General features: G+C 39.0%; 1 protein-coding gene across 1 annotated transcript in view; it reads right to left on the reverse strand.

Moving 5' to 3' along the window:
- The window catches only part of STAC (SH3 and cysteine rich domain), a 160,584-nt gene that overhangs the window by 9,787 nt on the left and 127,524 nt on the right, over positions 1-23,273 (reverse strand). The window contains exons 9-10 of the mRNA XM_017508491.1: positions 9,013-9,064; positions 8,749-8,886 (exon numbers count right to left, since the gene is read on the reverse strand). Coding sequence (XP_017363980.1) covers positions 8,749-8,886; positions 9,013-9,064 — 190 coding nt within the window. The remainder of the gene's footprint in view (positions 1-8,748; positions 8,887-9,012; positions 9,065-23,273) is intronic.

Below are 23,273 nucleotides of genomic sequence, written 5' to 3' on the forward strand. Positions count from 1 at the left end.
CAAAATAAATGCATTTTGGTTTTGTAATATAAAGTATTTTTGTTTCTTTTCTACAGCTTTGATAGACCACAAACAATGAAATGGTTCTATAGGTGCAATAAAATTATGCATAAATTTAAAGAATTTTTTTTTTCGGGAGGATCTTTAATTAATGTTTGACTAGGATAGAATAGACTAAATTCCACATGAATGTTTAATTTATGAACTTAATTAATTTTCCTAAGTATTTCAAAGTCCACTTTTTAGATCAGTATTTTTTGTTTTCTTTCTTAAAAATTTTAAGTTCCAGGATACCTGTGCAGGATGTGCAGGTTTGTTAGAAAGGTAAATGTGTGCCATGGTGGTTTGCTGCACCTGTCAACCCATTACCTAGGTATTAAGGCCCACATGCATTATCTTTTTATCCTGATTCTCACCCTGTCACCACTCCATCACGGCCCCACCTCAACAGGCCCCAGTGTAGTGTATGTTGCTCCCCTCCCTGTGTCTAAGTGTTCTCATTGTTCAGCTCCCATTTATGACAGAGAATATGCAGTGTTTTGTTTTCTGTTCCTGCATTAGTTTGTTGAGGGTAATGGCTTCCAGCTCCATCCATGTCCCTGCAAAGAACATGATCCTGTTCCTTTTTATGGCTGCATAGTGTTCTATGGTATGTATATATATATATACCATATTTTCTTTATTTAGTCTTTCATTGATGGGCGTTTGGGTTGATTCCATGTCTTCGCTATTTGGAATAGTGCTGCAGTGAAAATAAGCATGCATTTATCTTTATAATAGAATGATTTATATTCCTTTGGGTATACAACCGGTAATAGAATTGCTGGGTCAAATGATATTTCTGCTTCTAGGTTTTTGAGAAATTGCCACACTGTCTTCCATAATGGTTGAACTAATTTACATTCCTACCAACAGTGAAAAAGCATTCCTATTTCTCCACAGCCTTACCAGCATCTGTTGTTTCTGGACTTTATAATAATCACCATTCTGACTGGAGTGAGATGGTATCTCCTTGTGGTTTTGATTTGCATTTCTCTGATGATCAGTGATGTTGAGTTTTTTTTCATATGTTTGTTGGCCACATAAATATCTTCTTTTGAGAAGTGTCTGTTCATGTCATTTGCCCACTTTTTGCCCACTTTTTACTGGGGTTGTTTTTCTTAAAAATTGTGAATTTATTTAAGTTCCTTGTAGATTCTGGATATTAGATCTTTGTCAGATGGGTAGATTACAGTAATTTTCTCCTTCTATAGGTTGTGTGATCACTTTGATAGTTTCTTTTGCTGTGTGGAAGCTCTTTAGTTTAATTATATCCCATTTGTCAATTTTTGCTTTTGTTGCAATTGCTTCAATGTTTTCATCAGGAAATGTCTGTCTGTGCCTATGTCCTGAATGGTATTGCCAAGATTTTCTTCTAGAGTTTTTATAGTTTCGGGTTTTACATTTAAGCCTTTAATCCATCTTGAGTTAATTTTTGCATAAGGTGTAAGAGAGGGGTCCAGCTTCAATCTTCTGCATATGGCTAGCACATTCTCCCAGCACCATTTATGAAATAGGGACTCCTTTCTCCATTGGTTGTTTTTGTCAGGTTTTTCAAGATCAGATGGTTGTAGATATGTGGTCTTATTTCTGAGATCTCTATTCTGTTCCATTGGTCTATGTGTCTGTTTTTGTACCAGTACCATTTTGTTTTGGTTATTGTAGCCTTGTAGTATAGTTTGAAGTCAGGGAGCACAATGCCTCCAGCTTTGTTCTTTTTGCTTAGGATTGCCTTGTGTATACAGGATCTTCGAATTTGGTTCCATATGAATTTTTTTCTAATTCTGTGAAGAATGTCAATGGATATATACCCTCTCAAGACTGAACCAGGAACCAGTTGAATCCCTGAATAGACCAATAATAAGTTCTGAAATAGAGGTGGTAGCAAATAGCCTATCAATTAAAAAAAACCCAGGACCAAATTTATAGCTGAATTCTACCAGAGGTACAAAGAGGAGCTGGTACCATTTATTCAGAAACTATTCCAAACAATTGAAAAGGAGGGACTCATCTCTAATTCATTTTATGAGCCTGGCATCATCCTGATACTAAAACCTGGCAGAGATACAACAAAAAGAGAATCCTTCATGTCAATGTCCCTGATGAACATTGATGTAAAAATCCTCGATAAAATACTGGCAAACTGAATCCAGCAGCACATTCAAGCTTATTCACCATGATCAAGTTGGCTTCATTCTCAGAATGTAAGGCTGGTTCAACATATGCAAATAAATACATGAAATTCATCATATAAACAGAACTAAAGACAAAAACCACATGATTATCTGAACAGATGCAGAAAAGGCCTTCAGTAAAATTCAATGTCTGTTCATTTTAAAAACTCTCAATAAACTAGGTATTAAAGGAACACACCTCAAAATAAGAGCCATTTATGTCAAACCCACAGCCAATATTATACAGAATGGGAAAAAGCTAGAAGCATTCCCCTTGAAAACTGGCACAACAAGATGCCCTCTCTTACCACTCCTATTCAACATAGTATTGGAAGTTCTGGCCAGGGCAAACAGGCAAGGGAAAGAAATAATAGGTATTCATGTAGGAAGAGAGGAAGTCAAATTGTCTCTGTCTACAGATGTCATGATCCTATATTGAGAAAACTACATCATCTCAGCCCAAAGACTTCTTAAGCTGATTTGCAAAACCAATGTGCAGTCACAAGCATTGCTATACACCAACAACGGACAAGCAGAGAGACAAATGATGAATGAACTCCCATTCATAATTGCTACAAAGAGAATAAAATACCTAGAATACAACTAACTTGGGGAGTGAAGGACCTCTTCAAGGAGAACTACAGACCATTGCTCCAGGAAGTAAGAGAGGGCACAAGCCAATGGAAAAATATCCCATGCACATGGATAGAAAAAAATCAGTATTGTGGAAATGGCCATAGTGCCCAAAGTAATTTATAGATTCAGTGTTATTCTCATTAAAGAAATGTTTTTGACCAGGTGTGGTGGCTCATGCCTGTAATCACAGCACTTTGGGAGGCTGAGGTAGGCAGATCACTTGAGGTCAGGAGTTTGAGACCAGCCTGGCCAACATGGTGAAACCCTGTCTCTACTCAAAATATAAAAATTAGCTGAGCATGGTGGTGGGCACCTGTAATTCCAGCTACTTGTGAGGCTGAGGCAGGAGAATCACTTGAACCTAGGAGGTGAAGATTGCAGTCAACCAAGATTACGCCATTGTACTCCAGCCTGGGTGACAAGAGTGAAACTCCATCTTAAAAAAAAGAAAAAAAAAAGAAAAGAAATGTTTTAATGGTATTTTAAAATTGATTTAATAAGGATATGTTTTAAATTTTAAAAATAAAAAGGGCAGGTGCAGTGGCTTACATTTGTAATCCCAGTACTTTGGTAGGCTGGGATGGGCAGATCGCTTGAACCTAGGACTTCAAGAGCAGCCTAAGCAACATGTTGAAACCCCATCTCTACATTAAATACAAAAATTATCTGAGGATGATGGTGCACACCTGTGGTCTCAGCTGCCTGGGAGGCTGAGGTGGGAGGATTACCTGAGCCCAGGGAGTGAAACCCTGCCCCACCACACACACACACACAAAAGAAGAAGACGAAGAAAACAGAAAGCATACTCTGTCAATGCAAACTCTCACTGTGTTCATAACAAATGGATAACTTAATTGTATTTGGAAACTAGAGCTCTGCAAAATAATAACAATATAATAATAATAATAAGACAGATTAACCCCTGAGGTTAAAAATGTGAATTAATCAGAGATATGCATCCCATTTATCTTCAGAATCAAATTCTTTTATTTTCTTGTTAATGAGCATTTGTCTCTTTATATTTGTAGGGTTATAAATATATTGGCAACTTTCTGGTGCTTACTGGGTAATTTTAGGTGGCATTAATCACTGCAGATGAATTCCTCATTTAGGCTTTACTCTTGAGTGATGATGGTAGCCAGAAAAATGACTTCTGCTATGCATCTGCAGTGGCCGGGCTCTGTGCTAAGGCTTTACATAGGTGAGCACGTTTAACCCTCACATAAAGTTCAAGAGGGAGATGCTACTATGCTGATGAGAAGGTTGACATTCAGAGGCTACTTTGTCAAAATCGCACAGGATATAGATCCATTTCTGTGTGACACTAGTATCTGTATTCTTTCTGTTACATACTCCCTGCAATTAACAAGCATATTTTGAAATCTTCTACCTAAAATAACTTAGGACACTAAAGCGGAGACAAATTTTGAAATTTGTTTCTGAAATAGATTTTTAAAAGGTAACTTTTCTTTGAAATGGCTGTTGTATTTAAAAAATTGGTACTATGTTTATTGCCTGAGTGGTGAAATAATCTGTACAGCAAACCCCCGTGACATGCAATTTACCTATATAAGAAACCTTCACATGTACCTCCTAACCTAAAGTAAAAGTTAGAAGAAAATAATTATGAGCAGACCCATTTGGTTCCATGTTCGGGCTGAAATGTTCTATTATATCCTGAATGTGTCTAGCTGAACAGGCTGAGTTGTTGGTCTTACCTCCTCCACACCCCAACCCCAGCAGATTTGGTTTAAGCATGTAGGCGTAGAATTCAGGTATGAGGCCCATTCCCAGAAAAAAAAAATGGGGGGAATATGCCAAGGAATTGGTGGGAGTCACTGAACAGATGTTCTGCTTCTGGAAATTGATCAGCTTGAGCAAATTTTAATTTGTCTTTTGGCTTCACCAATTGTATTTTAGTAACATAGAAACAATGTTTGCTCTCAAATGAAAAAGCATAAGATTATTCTGAGAAAAAAACATGCTAGCAAGATTATTGAATAACACTTTGCCAATAAAGATGAACATTCTTCCCAAATTTATTTCTCTCAAATGACTTCCCAAATTTTTGGAACAGGAAGTTGGGTAAACTTAGAGAAGGTTGAAGTGTTGGCATAGAATCAAGCTGGGAAAAGTGCCCATTTGCTTTGTGGGTTGTGTATGGCATCAGAGACAGGGTGTTATTGTGATAATGATGCCTTTGCCTGGAATCAAGAATGACTCAATCGGGAGCCCACATGAGCAAGAACTTGTTTTCAAGGAGTTCTCTGGTTCCAAGACATCTGCCTTTATGACACTCGCCATCCTTGGGAGCTAAGCTGCTCTTTACTGCTCAGAGTTCATCCCTCATTGTTCAGGGCACATAGCTAGTGGAAAGCCCTGATTTGGAGTTTGCAGACCTGTGTTTACATTCCAGCCTGGACACTTACTAGGCTTTTGACCTTTGACCAAGACACATAACCTGTATGAGTGTTTGTTTCCTCATTTATAAAATAGAAACAAGAATCCATAAAATTCAAAGGGCATGTGTATGACCCCCCAAATAAATGTTGTAGGTATATAAACTTTATATAAACAATGTATCTGTGTGGCATTAAATAATAACAAATAATAATGATACTGACAACAATTGTTATTGTGACAATGTTTAAGACAGTATTAATTTGTTCTTTCCTTTCCTTTGAGCCAGGGACTAGAGATAAAAGGTTCTCTTTCAAAAAGCAGACCCCAAAACAGGGTCATTACATCCAAAAAGGAATAGCCATGTAGGGTTTGCACATACTTTTATGGGAAGTAGAGTGGTCACTGAAATCTTCCAGGGGTAGGGGTAGTGGGTTTCCAGAGACATTGTCATTAAGGGGAACCCTCAGATGCCACTGCTCTGTATAGGCAGATGCTAGCTTCTGCTCTTTCCTCTTTGAGGAATGTTCAGGAAAATGATAGATGGGCAAATAACAGCCCCACGGAGAACAAGCAACTTCAGGAGAAAATGAAGGATCAGGTGCTCTTAAGTGAGATGTATTTCATGTCAGCACATTGATGGCTTTTGATCTCTTTAAACAGATATTCTGTCCACAAGTGACCTGGTAAAAGACAGCTTGTGCAATTTACAAAATGCGGTGTGTCCTAAAGTGGGCACATCGTATAAGCAATTTTTATGAAAGGGAATAATGTCAATTTCAAGTAAAACTATAAAACCAGGATGAAACCATAGAGCCCAGTGACCCAATTTCCTAAGGATATTAGAGACTTTAACAACCAAAAATCATTAGATGGCATTCAGCTCTTGGGGTTATTGCATCTATATAAGAAGCAGAGAATGCAGTTCTGTATAGCAGGGCTGGGATATGGTGATGTGTGTTTGTATGTGTGCATTTGTGTACATGCATGCAAAGTTGAGGCTCAGGAAAATCACAGCAACACTGTGTACCTTTCTGTTACTAGATTAGAAACACAAGATTGAGTATTTTAAATTGTCCTTCTTTTTAAATTTAGTTTTTTTTTTGTAAATTAATACAATAAAAGAAATTTAAATGGAAGAGAAAAAAGCCCTTACATATTTTACTGCTATTGTATCATTGACATTTATTTGTTCATGGTTTATGAAACCATCATTTAAGATGGCAACACTATATCTGAAGATACCTGCCCTCTCTCCTAGGTCTCTCCTCACTTCTCCAAAGGCAGATCTGATTGCACCACATAGGCCAGGGGTTTTTTACTGTCTCTTAAAGTTTCCTCTTCTCTTGTTCTTCCTGGGAGGGCATCAGGGCATCTTATGCCAGTTTTGCAGTAGTCCTTCCTGCTCCTTTTCTCCCACAGGGCATCTGGTACCATTGGATCCTTAGATTCAGAGCAGCCTGTGGTGGTGGTGGTGGTAAGGTGGGTGGGCTATGGTGAGACCTCTTAGGGCTCCAGATCACACCTGGTACACCATCCAGTTCGCTGTGGTTCCATGAACGAAAACAGGGCTTCAGGCCCCATCTGCATTTCTCCCTTTGTGTTTACCTTGGGAGAACATGGACTGAAATCCGGGTCCAGATCCCAGTATTCCAATTCCATAATATTATCACAACACCATCAAAATTGCTTATTTTGTCCATTAAAGAAAATATTATCATTGAGCTAATCACTTCCATTGTTGTGCAACTGCTCCTAATTCTCACCGTCATGAATATCACTCTGATGACACCTTTTTTTTTTTTTTTTTCACATAAAGTCTCCCCCTGTTTACCTTAGGTTATTTTTTTGGATACATTATAGAAAATGGAATTAACGTATTCATGAAATTGAGCAATTTCATGGCTCTAAATTTATGGCACCAAATCAGTATCCAGATGAGTGGACTAATGTCTCCTAGCATTTACAAAACTGCCAGTTTCAATGACTCCATCCCCACCTTTGTTAAAATATATAGGGGAAATAATACTCAGAGTTATTGATCTCTCATTTTCAATCATTTTCATTTACTTGAATATAAAGAGAGGGTGAGTTGCATTTTTTTTTAAAAGCTGTCCTCCATATTATCATTTTTCTTTTAAAGATGATTTTGAGTAGCCATAAAGAAAAGGTAAATTATTATTTTTTGAGGGTATGTTTGTTAGTTTGAAAATGATAAAGTCAGTTGAGGCTACATGTGGAATATACAATGTTTGATTAACTGGGCAAACAATTTTTAAAGCTACAAATCAGCTATAATTATAAGGTAATGACTGATTTTTTTGGTATGACTTAGAAACTATCTTTGAAACAACCCTAAAAAAGGCATTTAAGATGTGCTTTGGGCAACTCTGCTGAACAGAGATATATTAAAATTATTAATGCCTTTTACATTTTGAACTTCTTTGTAGGGCGAGCTTTATCAATGTCAACTCCAGGCATTCATTGCCTTGGGAAATAATAAAATTATTATACCAAAAATGCAGAATGAAAGAGAGGAAAGATTTTGACTTCCAAAGTTGAAATTTAAGGTCCTCTGTGAGACTTTATTGGGAGAGAAAATAAATTTTTAATTCTCCAAATTCTCCACTAGTATATCAAGAAAAAACTTGGATGTTGGAGTATATTATTTTACTCTGTAGTGAGGACACAGGATATGACCTGAGGGGAGCTGAAATCAGAGAAGAAGGGAGGGTAGGAAGGCCCCTCTCTGCTGGAAGACAAAGAGAGGAAGAGCAGGCCAGAGAGTTGAGCTGTGAGTATGCTGCCTCTTTGTCTCTATCAGCGTTTCAGTCATGAGATGGTAGAGTTGAAAGACGTACAAATGTGGGGGTTCACATTTTACTTCTCAGGAAAATTGACAGTATCAAAGAGAACTCTACATTCCTGGAGCAAGACAGTGACAGGCACCTCTAGATTACATATACAGAGACGTTCATTTATGAGCTTGAGATAATATCTGGTTATCTAAGTTTAGTCCATGTCTTTTGCAGTGATATGAAAGTGTTATGAGCTTCATTGAGCAGGTAGAGGCTTGGATCCAGATAAGAAAACCCGAGAGGTTCCTAATAGCAACAACTAATAACTAAGTATTCACTAGAGAGCATTGAAGAATTAACCACACCATTGGTGGACATTAACTCAGAGCCCGAATAACAGAAGCTGCCCACATTAGAGAGACCAGTGGTCCTCAGAGAAGACCATGGGGGACTAGATGTCCTCACCCTGCCACTTTGACATCTCCTTTTGTGAACAGGAGCCACCAAGTGAGATTCCTAAAATTTTGGTTCGCATGTTTAGCTCCTACAACATTGACATCATTGGAGTAAGTATATCTTTTCTCAAAGTGAATACTTTGAATGTGACTCCACTCATTCAGATTTATACACGTGATTATGTTTATTAAAATGACATCCTATTTGGCTCATATCTGGAAAATGTGTTTGTACGATTTACTCACCTGATTCTCTTTCAGTGTTATCTGCCCCTGTTCCTTACACCCAATGAAGGTTCTAACACATCTAAAAATCTTCTCATTTTGTTGTATTCTCTGAACAAAGTTGGCTGGAAAGAAGCCAATTCTGTCTTGAATTTTTCCCTGAAAGGAAAAAGGAGGTATGCATCCACAATTGCAGCATGTATTGTAATTGTAGTTATCAAATGATCTTTTCTTTCTTTCTTTCTTTTCTTTTTTTTTTTTTTTTTGAGAATGAAAAACACTTACTTTCCACCAGTCTTCATTGGAATCCTCTAAAAGAGTAATTATGTCTCCTGGCCTAAAAGGAAGAATGAATGAGTTAGGTAAAGAAAAAAAAAAAAAAAAAAAAAAAAAAATACTTTAAAGACAAGAGAAAAAATATAAAATTAAAAAAAAAAGTCCTAAAAGAAACAGAAATAAAGTAAATATAACTTTTACCAGTTCTTCCAATTCAAGAAAAAAGCTTTATTACACATTGAAAGCAAACATGATTTTATGCTGTATTTTAAAAATAACTGTTACCTGTATTTTGATATATAAATTATGGAAAAGCTCCAAATGTTAGAAGTTGATACATTTCAATGTACAAGTCTCCCTTCATCTCAGCTCATGATTTACCTCCCTTGCCCTGTGTGTTCTTCTAGACTCCTTCCCACACTCTTACATTTATAGATAATAAATACATGTATTGTTAAATTTAGTATTGAGATCTAGAATTGGTCATTATCTTTATCATTATCTACACCTTCCCAATACTTTCTCAAAACCTAGCATGCTTTTGCTTAGTTCTACTTTCCCTGCCTACCTTTTATGCCGGTATGATTGGAATTTTGTACTAGATATGTGTGTGTGTGTGTGTGTGTGTGTGTGTGTGTGTGTGTTTGTATGTGTGTATGTTTGCATCATTCATCAATAATTACTTGGGTTTGTCTGAAGACTAATGTGTTTTTGTTGTTTAATTCTTTCTATTCAACACAGCTATCACAATCAGAAAACGGTTATTTTTCACACTGGGAGAATTTTCTCTACTATTTCTTTCATGTTTTTTTCCCATCTATGATATTCTCTCTTCTTTCCTTTTGGAACTTCTAGCCAACACATGCTGGACCTTCTGAATCCATCCTCACACTTTCTTTCTTACACACCTCTAGTTTTATATTCCTCCATGTTCTTAAATTTTTTCCTCAATGTTATTTTCCTGATCATTTATTTTGTATTTGGGCTTGCTTCTTCTATTATTTATCATAATAATGAGAATTGTTTTGGAAAATAATTTTAGAAAACATTTTTAGAAAAAAATAATTTCCAAGGGTTCTTTACTATTTCTGAAAGTTTTCTTTCTTTCTTATTGTTTCCTTATTCTTTTCTGAAAGAGTTCTGAAAGCGGCTTTCCATCATGGATGCAATATTATAATGGATTGTATTATATGATTCTAATATAAGATATATTAATATGAGATTATTCTATTTTCAAAATATGTTTATAATATGAGATTATTCTTATAAGAGATATTATAATGTATGTGAGGTAAAATATCTATAGTATTCTTATAACTTATAAGATATTATTATATTTTCAAAACAGTAGTTCTTTCTTGTACTGAATATTTGTTTCCTCTAAAATTAGTTGGCCCATACTTTATCTTATTACTTCTTTTTCATGTCAAGTATTTTTACTAAAATCTAGTGTTTCTTGGTTGTCTCCATTTTGAAAGACTGAAAATGGAGGCAGGTGGATGTAGACGGGCTTCTCTGCTGTTCTGTACCTCTGGTCGGCCATGAGTCTCTCTTTCAAGGGCAAGGGCTATTTACAGGCTCGTTTAAGGGAGCAGGGTGTGTCAATTGGTCCATCTCCTTTTTGGATACTTGAATGTGTAGCAGACAAACAGTGATGGTGCCGCCTTCTTCTCCCAGCCTAAAGGCTGTAGCAAGGAGGATTTTCTTTTTTTTTGGTGGTGGTGGAGGGGGGGAGGATGAAGACTCACTACGTTGCCCAAGCTGGAGTGCAGTGGCACAATCTCAGCTCACTGCAACCTCCACCTCTCAGATTCAAGCGATTCTCTTGCTTCAGCCTCCCAAGTATCTGGGACTACAGGCACGTGCCACCATGCCCAGCTAATTTTTTGTATTTTTAGTAGAGACAGGGTTTCACCATATTGGCCAGGCTGGCCTTGAACTCTTGACCTCATGATCTGCCTGCCTTGGCCTCCCAAAGTGCTGGGATTACAGACGTGAACCACCGTGCCCGGCCCAGCAAGGAGGATTTTTCTTACCCCTGGTGAGAGAAAAGATCAGTTTATTTTTCTCCTAAGTAGAGCTGCCCTTTCCATTTTTCCATGCCCTGTAGAAAGTCTGAAGGTCCATAGTTATCTCAACACAGTTCTTTCCCAGGCTTCTGTGCTCATGTAAGAGTCCTCCTTAGGCATGGGTTCCCTTTCTTTAGAGTATAACTGTTGGCTTGATTCTGGAGTACAACATAATTGTAAATAGTAATATGGTGTTTTGAATACAGTTGAGGCTGTATCAGTTATGTATTGTCACAGTAATCCTGTGTGATAAACAGCCACAAACCCCAATGACTCACTCACAGGCCTGGGTGTTGGCTGGCTTTTGCTGAGGTGACTGGGGTGGCTTTGTCCTATTCCACATTTCTCATTCCCCGGAAGCTCCGTTTCATAGCAATGGTCAAGGTTCAGGAGCAGAGCATGGAAACATGCAAAGCACATAAAGCCTCTATGGCTTTGATCCAGAACTGACACCTTGTCACTTCTGCTTCATTTCATTGGCAAAGCAAATCTCAAGGCCAGTTCAGACTCAGGGGATGGGTCACAGGCTCCTCCTCTGTTGTGAGACAAACTGCAAAGTCTCATGGCAGGGGTATGCATGTAGGGAGGGGTGAATAATTAGGGCTATTAATGCAGTCAATCCACTGCAGACTCTTCATGCTCTTCAGTGAAGTGCTGTGCATTCCATGTCTCTTTAAGTTGCTCCCCCTTCTACAGCGGTTTTGTCCTGAGTGTTCTTTGGTCTCTGGTCATCTTCATTGTTCACAACTCAATTGCATTTGCTGTAGTCTGCGAGGAAATTCCCAATATTTCTGGTTCTCTCCTAGCATGTGTTCTTGTTTTCTAGTACTGTTATAGATGTGTTAAAAGAAAAAGGTATTTTCTGACACGTCTAGGAATTGGAGCAAAAGTAGATTTGCGTATTCATTTTGCTATTCGGATTCAATCTCCTTTGCTGTCATTTTCAATTCTCAGTTAATATCTGTCTTCATCAGGGATTCCAAATATAACAGGCTTGTTGTACCTGGAGCATTAAGCACAACTGGCATTTTGGTATTTCAAGTGTCACAGTTTCATGCTGATGCCACAGAAAGCGAGGTGGCTGAAAATCACTTTCCCAGGTCAGGGATTTAATTAAGCAGCAAGGATGAAAGTCAGTGTAGAAAAATCTTCTAAGCCCCAGCAGATTTTATTTAAACCAGCAACCTAAGAAGCCATGAGTTAGTATCAAATATGACTTTGCAGCTGCTCTTGTAGAAAGTGTAAGTAGGGAATAAAGCTGGAGGAGGTACCTTTCCCTACGGGTGAAACAGGGTGCTGCCTGAATCCAACCTCTATTTTTATAGTCTACTGAGAGACTCACCCCTGCCTGTGCCTAGAGGTGAGCAGTCCCTACTACTTGCCCCTTGTTAATTAAATTATACATTAGAATAAGGGATTCATTGGGATAACAGGCTATAATCTTATGAAAAATACCAGACATACTCCTGGAAGTGTGATGAGTGTTCTGTCTTTTCCTGAAAAAGAACTCCACCAGGACCAGAATATTGCTTGGTGAGTAATTTATTTATCCATTTATTATTTCCTTTGTTTTTGTTTATCCACTCATTCAACAAATATTTATAGAATGTGGACTCTGAAAGAGTGCCATCTTACTAGGCACTGGGTTTACTTTGGTGAATAAAATCCTCACTAGAGCTAATAGTCTAGTGAGAAAGATGGGTAATAAACAAGTAAATAGGTAATAAAACATTTAATAAATATATAAATAATAAATATATCATATGTAGGTATAATTAGTAAGTATAGAATTGTAAATTGGCTTAAGGATTGTGAGGGAAATTAGAAGATGTAGCCAAAAAGGACCAGTAGATTCCTCTTGAGAGGACCGGCAGAGACAGCTAATGACTCTTTTTCATTATAGAGAACATCTTGCTCTAGGGTAGCCCTTGAATCCAAGATAGTAACTCTCTAGCATCTGGGTCAGCAAATCTCTGGCTTGTGGGAATCTTTACTGCCCCATACCCTTCCAGGCACCACGCAACAATCTCAGCACCCTTTCCCCCAGAGCCTGTGCTCTGATGTAGAATTCTTTTCAACACTGGACTGTAAGTGGTGGATATGAGTAAGCATGCAAGATAAAGCCACTCTGGGTAACATAGCCTGTTTATTATTATTATTATTATCATTTTGAGACAGAGTTTCGTTCTTTCACCCAGGCTGGAGTGCAGTGGCATGATCTCGGCTCACTGCAACCTCCACCTTCTGGTTTCAGGCAATTCTCCTGCCTCAGCCTCCTGAGTAGCTGGGATTACAGGAGCCCACCGCCACGCCCGGCTAATTTTTGTATTTTTAGTAGAGATGGGGCTTCATCATGTTGACCAGGCTGGTCTTGAACTCCTGACCTCGTAATCCGCCCGCCTCGGCCTCCCAAAGTGCTGGGATTACAGGCATGAGGCACCGCGCCCGGCCTGCTTATTGCTATTTTTAAAAAATGAGTCTTGAAGCAGTTTTGAGGCTCTAGCTGGAGGCTAGTCAGTTCCCCTTTTTAAGCAGATGATTAAATCCCCACCCCAACAACTCCCTGATCTGGGCTGTTGTACTCTGGGCCCCTCTGTACCAGCCCTAATGTTCTACTCTAGAGCCAGGTACTAGGCAATCAGGGACATCCCCCGTGCCCTGGAACCTGTGAAAATTACTCAAATTAATCAATCTACAGGGAGCCCCTGGAAACCTAGCCTATCCCGCTGCCTGCCACACATAATCTGCCTACGTAGCTCCGGCTTGCTGTTACCCTGACTCCCCGGGCAACCTTCTGTGTTGCCCTTAGTGAGTTTTCTTCTGAACCCTTTCTCAGTTTAGTTCTCTTCTCCTGCCATGGTGTTCGTGTGTTGTGCGATGTCATCAAAGAAACAAACTAAAACATTCTACCAACTGGCTCAATTTAGAAAGAGCCTTGCCATTGGTCCCACAGGAATGGAGCCCTAATGCTTAAAATCCTCCTCTCCCCAGGCTGGACATTGGCTGATCCGTGACTCTGCCCTCAATTGTTCTGTGCTTCTGTGGCTGTCAGGCCCTTTCCATGAAATCATTCTTCATTCTGGTTATTACACTACAGGCACATTTGAGAAAACTCCTTCTCTAGCCAATAGTTATTCTCTTGCTTTCAGGAGACTTTATATTCCTGATCCATTATGTGTAGATTTTATGGTTTAACTCTTTATTTCCAAATTCTTGAGACCAACTTGATGGGTCCTCAAATACTTAAAAAAAAGTTTCCTTTGCTTAATTCAATTAGAGCATTGTACATTCAAAGAAAGGTTTTGCTTACATTGTAATCCATAATTGTATGCCATGATGTAAAGTATAATGAAATTTATAAACAATTGAAGCATCAGTTTCTTTTGGTGAAGAGAGGTTAGAGCACCACAACTGGCCTTTGCTTTTGTTTGCTCAAGAAAATTTACCATAGGACCAGAGGAAAACTTTCAAGTTGGTTTTATAATGATTTATTGGAACTTTTGAAATGGTGAAAGAGCTGTGGGCTAGCAACAGTAACTACAGAATTATGGCTTGCCAGTGAGGAGGACAGGGTTTAATTGTGAGTGTGTGTGCCTGCATACATGTGTATAAGAACCAATGGTTGCTTTCCGGGTTCATTCTCAGCAGTCCTTTTGTCTCTATCATTTCTCAATTTTTCATATGGGCATTGGAACCCATCTCTTCCACTACCAGGTAAACTGTCTGCAGGGGCTCAGTGTACACAGAGGGTATGAATGATCAGAGCTGAGTTTGGCCAGCTGTATGAAATTCTTCTGCAAGATGTTAGAAAGATGGTTTGGTCTTCCAGGGTGGGCTCTTGGAGGGAGGAGTGTGAGTTGTCCTGAGGGCCTCTCCCTCTAATCCCCAAGTAGAACACAAATTCCTAGGAGAGGAGACATGGCACCCTCCAGATGAGGACACTGCTTCTGAGAGAAACACCTTCTCCATCGTCTGAGACAAGCGGAGACCTCAGACTGACCCTACTTCGGGAAGCCAATGTTCGAAGCAGAATGCCCTAAGACACTTGCTTTCAGACTGTTTTAAAATTAGAAGAAAATGAGCCTGTCTCACTCCTCCATTTCTGCCCATTTATCCTAGGAAAACTATATGACATTCAAGTATTTTCTAAATGTTTATAAAATTTCAGGTATTGGAAGTGTGCATTGGGGGATACAAAAATGAAAAAAATTCTCTAAGCCTTTATTTCCTTATCTGTAAGGTTAGGGTAATAGCACTTACCCCATCAATATTTTTTTGAGGACTGAATGACATAATACTTGTAATGCATGTTTAGATAAGCCCACAGTAGACGGTGGCTATTACTGTAGACATAGTTAATGCCCTCGAGATGTCAGAAATCTCAAAGGATAAAGCCAGTAAACTGTTTAAAATAAGTGTCATCCCCCGAGGGAGAAGCAAATGCTAGGGTGGTGGGGAGGTGACAAATAAGTATAGAATTGATCCCAAACAAAAATCCCAAATACATATGTCTCTTTGAGGATTGGCTATCTCAATTGTATCTATATACTTATATATTGTGAATGATAAATTATTGTGAGCTATCTTTACTTTGCAAAGTTTAAACTTTTTTTTTTTTTAAAGTCTAACTCTGTTGTCCAGACTGGAGTGCAATGGTGTAATCATGGGTCACTGCAGCCTTGACATCCTGGACTCAAGCAATCCTCCTGCCTCAGCCTCCCAAGTTGCTGGAACTACAGGCACATGACACCACTCCCAGCTAACTTTTAAAATGTTTTATAGGGTCTTGTGATGTTGCCCAGGCCGGTCTCTAACTCTTGGCCTCAAATGATCCTCCTTCTTCAGCCTCTTAAAGTGTTGGGCTTACAGGCATGAACCACCATGCCTGGCCTCAAAATGAAGTTTTTATCACTGTGGTTGATATATAAGGGTTTAAAATTGGTAATTTCCATAGAGACTTGTAATTTTTCACTTGTAAATTAGAAGATTTATTTTAATCATTGCCTTTTAAGTTTATGTCTCATTAGGGTTTTGGGAGGGATGGTTGGTTAATGAAATAGCCTTTGACTTCAGTGGCTTCCGACACTGACATTTGGTGTGATCAGAGCGATGGAAAAGCTTCTTCCTCTCTTCATACTACGTCCATTCTCCCTTCCTCTTCCACTCTACTTAGTGACCACAAAGGTGTTTCAGGGCCCAGGGACCGGACCTAGTATTCTACTGTCCAGCTGGCTGATTGTAATGGAGATGTTGGCAGGGTTGAGCCTAGAGGGTAATGGCAATGTTCACTAAATGAAGTTGTCATGATCAGTTGCATTTTCATACAAGTAAGCAGGCTGAGAGAGAGTTCACCACTTACAGGCAAGGTTTGAATCTATGACTAACTCCACTAAATCAAGCTGCCTCTTGTACCACCCATGCCATTCAAAACTCATCAGAACTGCCCTTTTTACTATATATAGTTGTTTTGAGCCTCTTTAATATTTCTTACCCCTTCTCATTCATTAGACAAAAAGAACCTTAAATCAAGTTTATAGCAACCAGTCACTCAGCAAAAACAGATATCCTTGAAAAACCAAGCTGAGGGGAGTGGAAGAAGCAGCCAGCCAAATGACTCCATTAATCTTAGATCTATAACCTAATTTTTCACCAGACGTATTTCCCAATTTGCATTATCTTTGTCCAGAACCTTTTACAGTCTTGGTACATGGGTATGTAATAAGGAACTCTTGAATTTTACATTTTGATTTTGTCCTAAGCCTGCTAACTATAAGACTGCCTGCACTTTCCCAAGTCCATAGATCAGATCAGAGAAAAAGCATTCACCTAAAAGACAATTTGGAAGGAATTTGGTAAATGTTCTTGAACTGTCATGGATCACGCTCTCCAGAACCTAATTGAGAGGGGCATTTGAGTGAGAGGGAGGCTGCTAAACACATTAGTGACATTCGGGAAGATCTGGGTTTCTTGACATAGTGCAGCATCAGAACATAATACGCATCAGAGACTCATCAAATAGCCTTAATTGCATTTTGATGTCCTGGTGACTGTGAAGATTATTTTTAAATCAAATTGGTGCATTAGAATTACATTTAGTTTTAATTAAGTTGATGCATTTGCCAAGCAGTAATGTACTTAGAAGATGGAAACAAGACACCAAGGGAGTTTTACTCTGTCTCGAAAACTTGCAGGGTGAAGGACATTCAAGTGTACACAAGTCACAGGTCAGAAAGCCAATGCACACCTGTGCACAGAGCATTGACAGAATTGGGAAGCCTCTGTTCTGGCTTTGAGTCTGCCACTGGCCCACTGCATATCTTTGGATAAGTCACAGTTGTTCTCAGATAGTGCAGATAATCAGAATCTAGGAGGACATTTAACCATGCAGGTTTCCAAGTAGGATTTGACTCTTTAGGTCTAGGTGGAGCCCAGGAATCTCTATTTTAATAATATTCTTTAGGAAATTCTTATGGCTTGTAACAAGTGGCTTCACCGTTCTGACTTGAGTTTTCTCCTCTGTGAAATACTACTTGCTTGGATAACCTCTGAGATTTATTAAAATAACTCACAAGGATGTTAGGAAAAATTATGACAGACTTTGAAATGGGCAAAAAACATGATTGATCTGGATGTCCTGTCTGGTACGTCCTTTCAGATGACCTCCCCCTTGTCAATGCCTTTGAGCTATTTTACATCTCAAGCAAGTTGCAGAAAACTGATATTAATGCAAATGATTTTTGTCCATAGAAATGCAAGTGAATTTTGCCTGGTGGAATATAATCAGTTATTACCCTTTACACTGTGAATACTCACTGCTTTTGCATCTATTTATAAATTCCTGTCAGCATTCCTCATTGCCTATGTATATATGATATATTGAGTTCTCCTTTGAATCAGGTGGAACATCTTACTGGCTCTTTCATTAGTTAATAAGCCATATAAAAATTCTGACATGTGTTCAATTTTATATTGCATGAGAGTCATGTTTTTATGGTAATTAAAAAAAATTCTGCTTTAACAGGTGACTTCTCAGTAACACAATCTATAGATCCCAAACTCTCTTGTCTTACCAATCAGACTTAACAAACCTAATACACTTGAAAGAAGTGATGTGAGTGGCCAAGAGGGGATAAAGTAAAATGTTGCCTAACCTTGCCTATTAAAATATAATTGTCAACTTTACCAGAGAGAAAACCTAGCACAATGAACCTAGGATGGAAAGTCTGGTGGAGGTGAAAGATCAGTGGACTGGGAATCACCTCCAAGGGTTCTAGTCCTAAGCTTCTATTTTCTACCTGTGAGTTATTGGGCTTGGTTCTCCTACCTCACCTCCAGAAAGATAAAAAAGAACCATACATTGTCCCACTGGAATATTAACTAAACAGCCAAGTGTCCATTCACTAAGCATTACCAAGTTTTAAGGCAGTCTTTCCAGAATCAAGACTGGAATTAATGTAGTTATCTAAATATGCTTCTGCCTCTGCCATGAATTTTCACTACCACTTTTTGTAATGGGGCTTGGTTTTGCCCCTGGTTTGGCACCTCTTAAAATAATTTTCTGGTTCTGAAGTTTAACCCTGTTATTCCCTTATCCTTTCCTCACTGGAGACAGAATGCTCACTAACCAGGCCTCCCAGCCACACATGACCCTTCTTTCTCTGGAAGCCCAGCTTCCTCCACATCCTTTGAGGCTGCTGTAAAGTCACCTGCACTACCTCCTATCCACAACCTTGCACAGTGGGTTGTAACTTCTGGTCTACTCTTCTGCTGGTCCCTGGCCCATGACTCCTTGAGTTCTTTGAGAACAAAGCCTGTGAATGGTTCTCCCAGAAAAGATCAAATGCTTGGTTACCAGGTGACGCGGGGTGAATACATGAAGTAAATCCTGGATATAGCCATACAAGAGTTAAAATCACTTTTAACTTGATTTAAAGTAGTGCTTTGAACATACCCCAAAGAGATAAACCAGGCCATCCCATCACCAGAGATTCTTGAAAATACTAGCTCATGAGAAAAATAGTTGCTTGCTTTCATTCAGACTTGCCCATGGGGAATCTGAGACTTGCTGCTTCTAGGAGTGGCCATTCATGAATCTAAAATTTGCACTTGGAGTTACAAAAGAAGATAGGTTTTTCTTTGAATGCCCCCAAATGCAGGTGTTCTAACATACACTGAAGTAGTAATTAATTTGTATTTCTTTTAGGATATAATAATACTGAGAGAACAGTTCCCTCTTTTCCTGTCTTGGCTCTTAGTCTTTTTTCCCCTTCTTTTTCCCACCCTTATGAAAAATGGCCATTATCATATAAACCTGTTTGAGGAGAACTAATAAAAATGAAAATGATTTAGATATGGGAAGTCAATGTGAATTCTTTGGAACAGGTATTGTATGATTGCTAAAATATGCATGTGAACCTTTAAATCTTTTATTTACTCTCAATCCTCTGTTTCAGTGTCCCTAAGATGTTTTAGAGGTTTATATTTACTTGAAGTTATTTATCTCTAATGATTATTTACATAAAATATCAATTCAGGAAAGTCATGAAAGCTATTGTTGATTGAAAAGTTTTTATTGGCTTAAAAAACGTGCCTTGGTATGAATAATAAGTGATGACTCCAAGACCCTGTTTTGCAGACTACTGAGCCCAAAAGCAGTGAGGGTAATGGGACTGGCTACACTGTAAGTGTTGAAGGCAGGATTTAATTTCATCAAAACTGAGTGTGGGTTGTCAAGCTTTGGCTAACAATGCGTGTGTGCTTGCATGTGTGTCAATGTGTACCTGAGTGTGTGTGTGTGCGTGTGTATGTGCATGTATGTGTGTGTGTGACTGTGAGTCTGTGTGCGAGGTCATTTGCACATGTAAGTGTATCACACACATGTACATACCCACTTGGCCAGAAGGATGATGTGACACATGAGCTATGTTAATTCATGGAGCACTGTATGATAATAATGCCACAGTGCTGATTAGAATAGGGTTCTTTAGGTTGTTTTTTATGCTCATTAATTAATTAATATATATATATGGTCTAGCTCTGTCACTTAGGCTGGAGTGCAGTGGTGTGTTCATAGCTCACTACAGCCTCAACATCCTGGGCTCAATTATCTTTCTGCCTCAGCTTCCTGAAGAGCTAGGGCTACAGGTATGCGCCACCATGCCTAGATAATGTTTTATTTTTATTTTCATAGAGATGGCATCTTGCTATGTTGCCCAGGCTGGTTTTGAGCTCCTGGGTTCAAGTAATACTTCTGTCTTAGCCTCCCAAAGTGCTGGGATTGCAGGCATAAGCCACTACACTTGGCCATGTATTTTTAGCATCGCTTAAGAGCTTTGTTCATGAATTAAACTGGCAGTCCATAAAGTGGAATTACCAGGGCTCTTCAAAAAACTCGATAATAAAAGTTATTGGTGGAAACTGCCTAAAACCCTTAATTTCAGGAGGTTATTTACTGTACCAGCCTGCTATACCCTGACAGAAGAACCTGGGTGGATCTCAGATGTTAGCAGACCTCAAATCGTCAGCAATGGTCTAGAGATTCCATGCATGATGGCAGCATATCTTGGGTGTCAGTGATAAATTTTCATACGTATAGCTCATCATGTCAGCAACTACAAAACCTGCTCCCAAGATAAGTATTGGATATCACAGCTCCTTTTTGCTGGACCTGTTTGACAAGGTCTCACTGTGTGTGCTCAAAGAGACAGCCTTTAACTACTGTGTTTTCTTTATGCTGTATCCTTAGGGTGGTGTTAATGAGGTTGTTCAGAAGACTAGGAGAGAAAATATATTGTGAAAAGATGTAATTATGAAGAGAAGGTATCTAAAGGCTACTGTGACTTCACTTTGTACTGGGCATGAAATCCCTCCTTTTGTTTATATTGTCTCGTTTAATATTCAGTCTCCCTAGGAAGGAGAAAAACTGAGGCTCTAAGAGATTGAACAGCTTGCTCAAATTGACACAGATAGCGTCATAGTTGGTAACTAGACCCAGGCCTATCTGACAGCCAGGAGTTACTTTTTCCTGCCTTGCCACCTTGCTCTCCTGCTGTCTGCCCTTGATGGTGGACAGATAGAGAATTGTCATGGTCTGCATTAGCTCTAGAGGTTTAGGTGGGCAATAGCAAATTAATTTATGAAGGAAGTATATTTCTACTTTTTCACAGCAGTGTAATAAATTAAATAAATAAAGGACGTTTATTTTGCACGGAAAATGTAGCAACGTAGACTGTGACGCCTCTGCCTTTGCATGGGAATGGAGACGAATGATTGGAACACAGCATGTCTAAGCAGAGTATTCACTCACCTAAGAACAAGAGAGCAGCAAATAGTTCTTTCTCTTGTGAAAGAAAAAGAAAATCTCAGGACTCTAAACTCACTATATCAAAGGGAAAAAATGTTAACTTTGGGATCTGACTCATGCAACAACTACCTTCCTTTTTTTTCCTAAACAGATAGTTGCAAAGATGGAAGGCCACATAGCTCCCCAGGTGGGCTCCCTCACAAATTGCTCACAAGGAGATTCCTTGTGGGCCCCAAACTATTTACTCTGTTTAAAACAGAGTACTGTTGAATCTCATCCTGACGATATGAATTAACAGCTTTTCTTCACAGGTACAGGACAAAGACAAAGCTAGAAATCATCCCTCCACCCACCCAAGACAAATGTTATCTGACTGCTTCCTCTACTGTATGCTGATTCATATCTTACGTAAAATGCAGATTTACTGAGCACTAGACAAATGTATGATTGACTGTTCCTCTATCCCCCTTTCACTTGTAACACGTAGATTCAGTGAGCATGAATCAAAGCCTCATAAGAATGTGACTACGCATCTCTCTACACACTCTCCCTGCTTTTTTTCTCTCCTCCTTACCTTACTGATGCCCGTTCCCCTTTGAATATTGAAGTCCTCAAAACGCTCTTTGGAAAAAAAGCACAGACCACTGATCTTACTGTAGCTTGTGTTTCTTTTTCCTAGGCACGTTCTTAACCTTGGCAAAATAAATCTCTAAAATAATTGAGACCTGTCTCCGTTTTTGGTTTATACTCTCTGAGGTCCCCCACCTCCTCTCAGCTGTGAGTGCTTCAGTAAAGGCTTAGAAGGGCCTCTTCCAAATTGTCTTAAACGCTTTGTTATTTGTGAATGGAACCACAGGTTACTTTTTGTCTCCCTCTTTACAATTTCTTTTTGACGAATCACATGTATCCTGGGATCAATGCCCATCTCTTCCTGGAAACAGGCCTCTGACTAACTAATGCCTCTCAGTTTGGTTTGCTTCCTCATTTAGAGTTTCCATTATATTATCATAGACTTGATTTGCCCACTAAGTGTATATGCCAGGCATAGCATTAGGTCATTTAATCTCCACAATACTCATTCATTCATCAAATAATTATTATCTACTATGCATCTACTATGTTTCAAGAATGAACTCATGTCTAAGGATATGAGGGTTTGTAATTACAGACTTGTTCTCATGGGATTTATGGGAAAGACAGAGATCAACCAAATAATTCCAGAAATAAATACAAGTAGAGGTAAATGTTTGAGAGAACTATGGCATCATGAAAGAATCTAACAGAAGAATGTAATCCAAAGTGGGGTAACAGGAAAGGCTGCAATGTGGAAATGAAATTTGACCTGAGATCTAGTGGATGAATAATAGTCAACTGGAAGAGCATACCTGTGTGTGTGTGAATGTGTGTGTTTGATGTGGTGGTGGTGGGTGGACAGGAGGATGGAGGGGGAAGCAGACTGCAGGAAGAAAAATCCTTTGGAAAGTAGGTGGTGTGGTCCTTTTGTGACAAAAAGAAGCCCTGTGTAGGTGCATCAGAGAGGTCACCATGGATGAGACTGCGGGTCCTGGAGTCCCCACAAATATTCTAGATTTTATCCCAGGGCAATGGGAGGACGTTGGACAGTTTTGAGCAAATACGTGTTTTTTGAGCAATCTTAAGGCAGGCAAAATGATTATTTCCTTTTACAAGTCAGGAAACAGAGGCTCAGATGGTTAGGGTAACTTTTGCAGGATTCATTGTAGGGGGGTGTCACACAGCTAGACAGTGGCTTGGCTAGGACTTAAACTGAGGTCAACTGATGCTCACAATTGTTATTCTTAAACATTCAGTGAATGCTAATACAGTCTCTCTCTCTTCTCCCCTCCCCCCTCCTTCCCTCCTTAATTCTAGAAAGGAAG

Source organism: Cebus imitator, unplaced genomic scaffold (genome assembly GCF_001604975.1).
Source record: "Cebus imitator isolate Cc_AM_T3 unplaced genomic scaffold, Cebus_imitator-1.0 Scaffold391, whole genome shotgun sequence".
NCBI lineage: Eukaryota > Metazoa > Chordata > Mammalia > Primates > Cebidae > Cebus > Cebus imitator.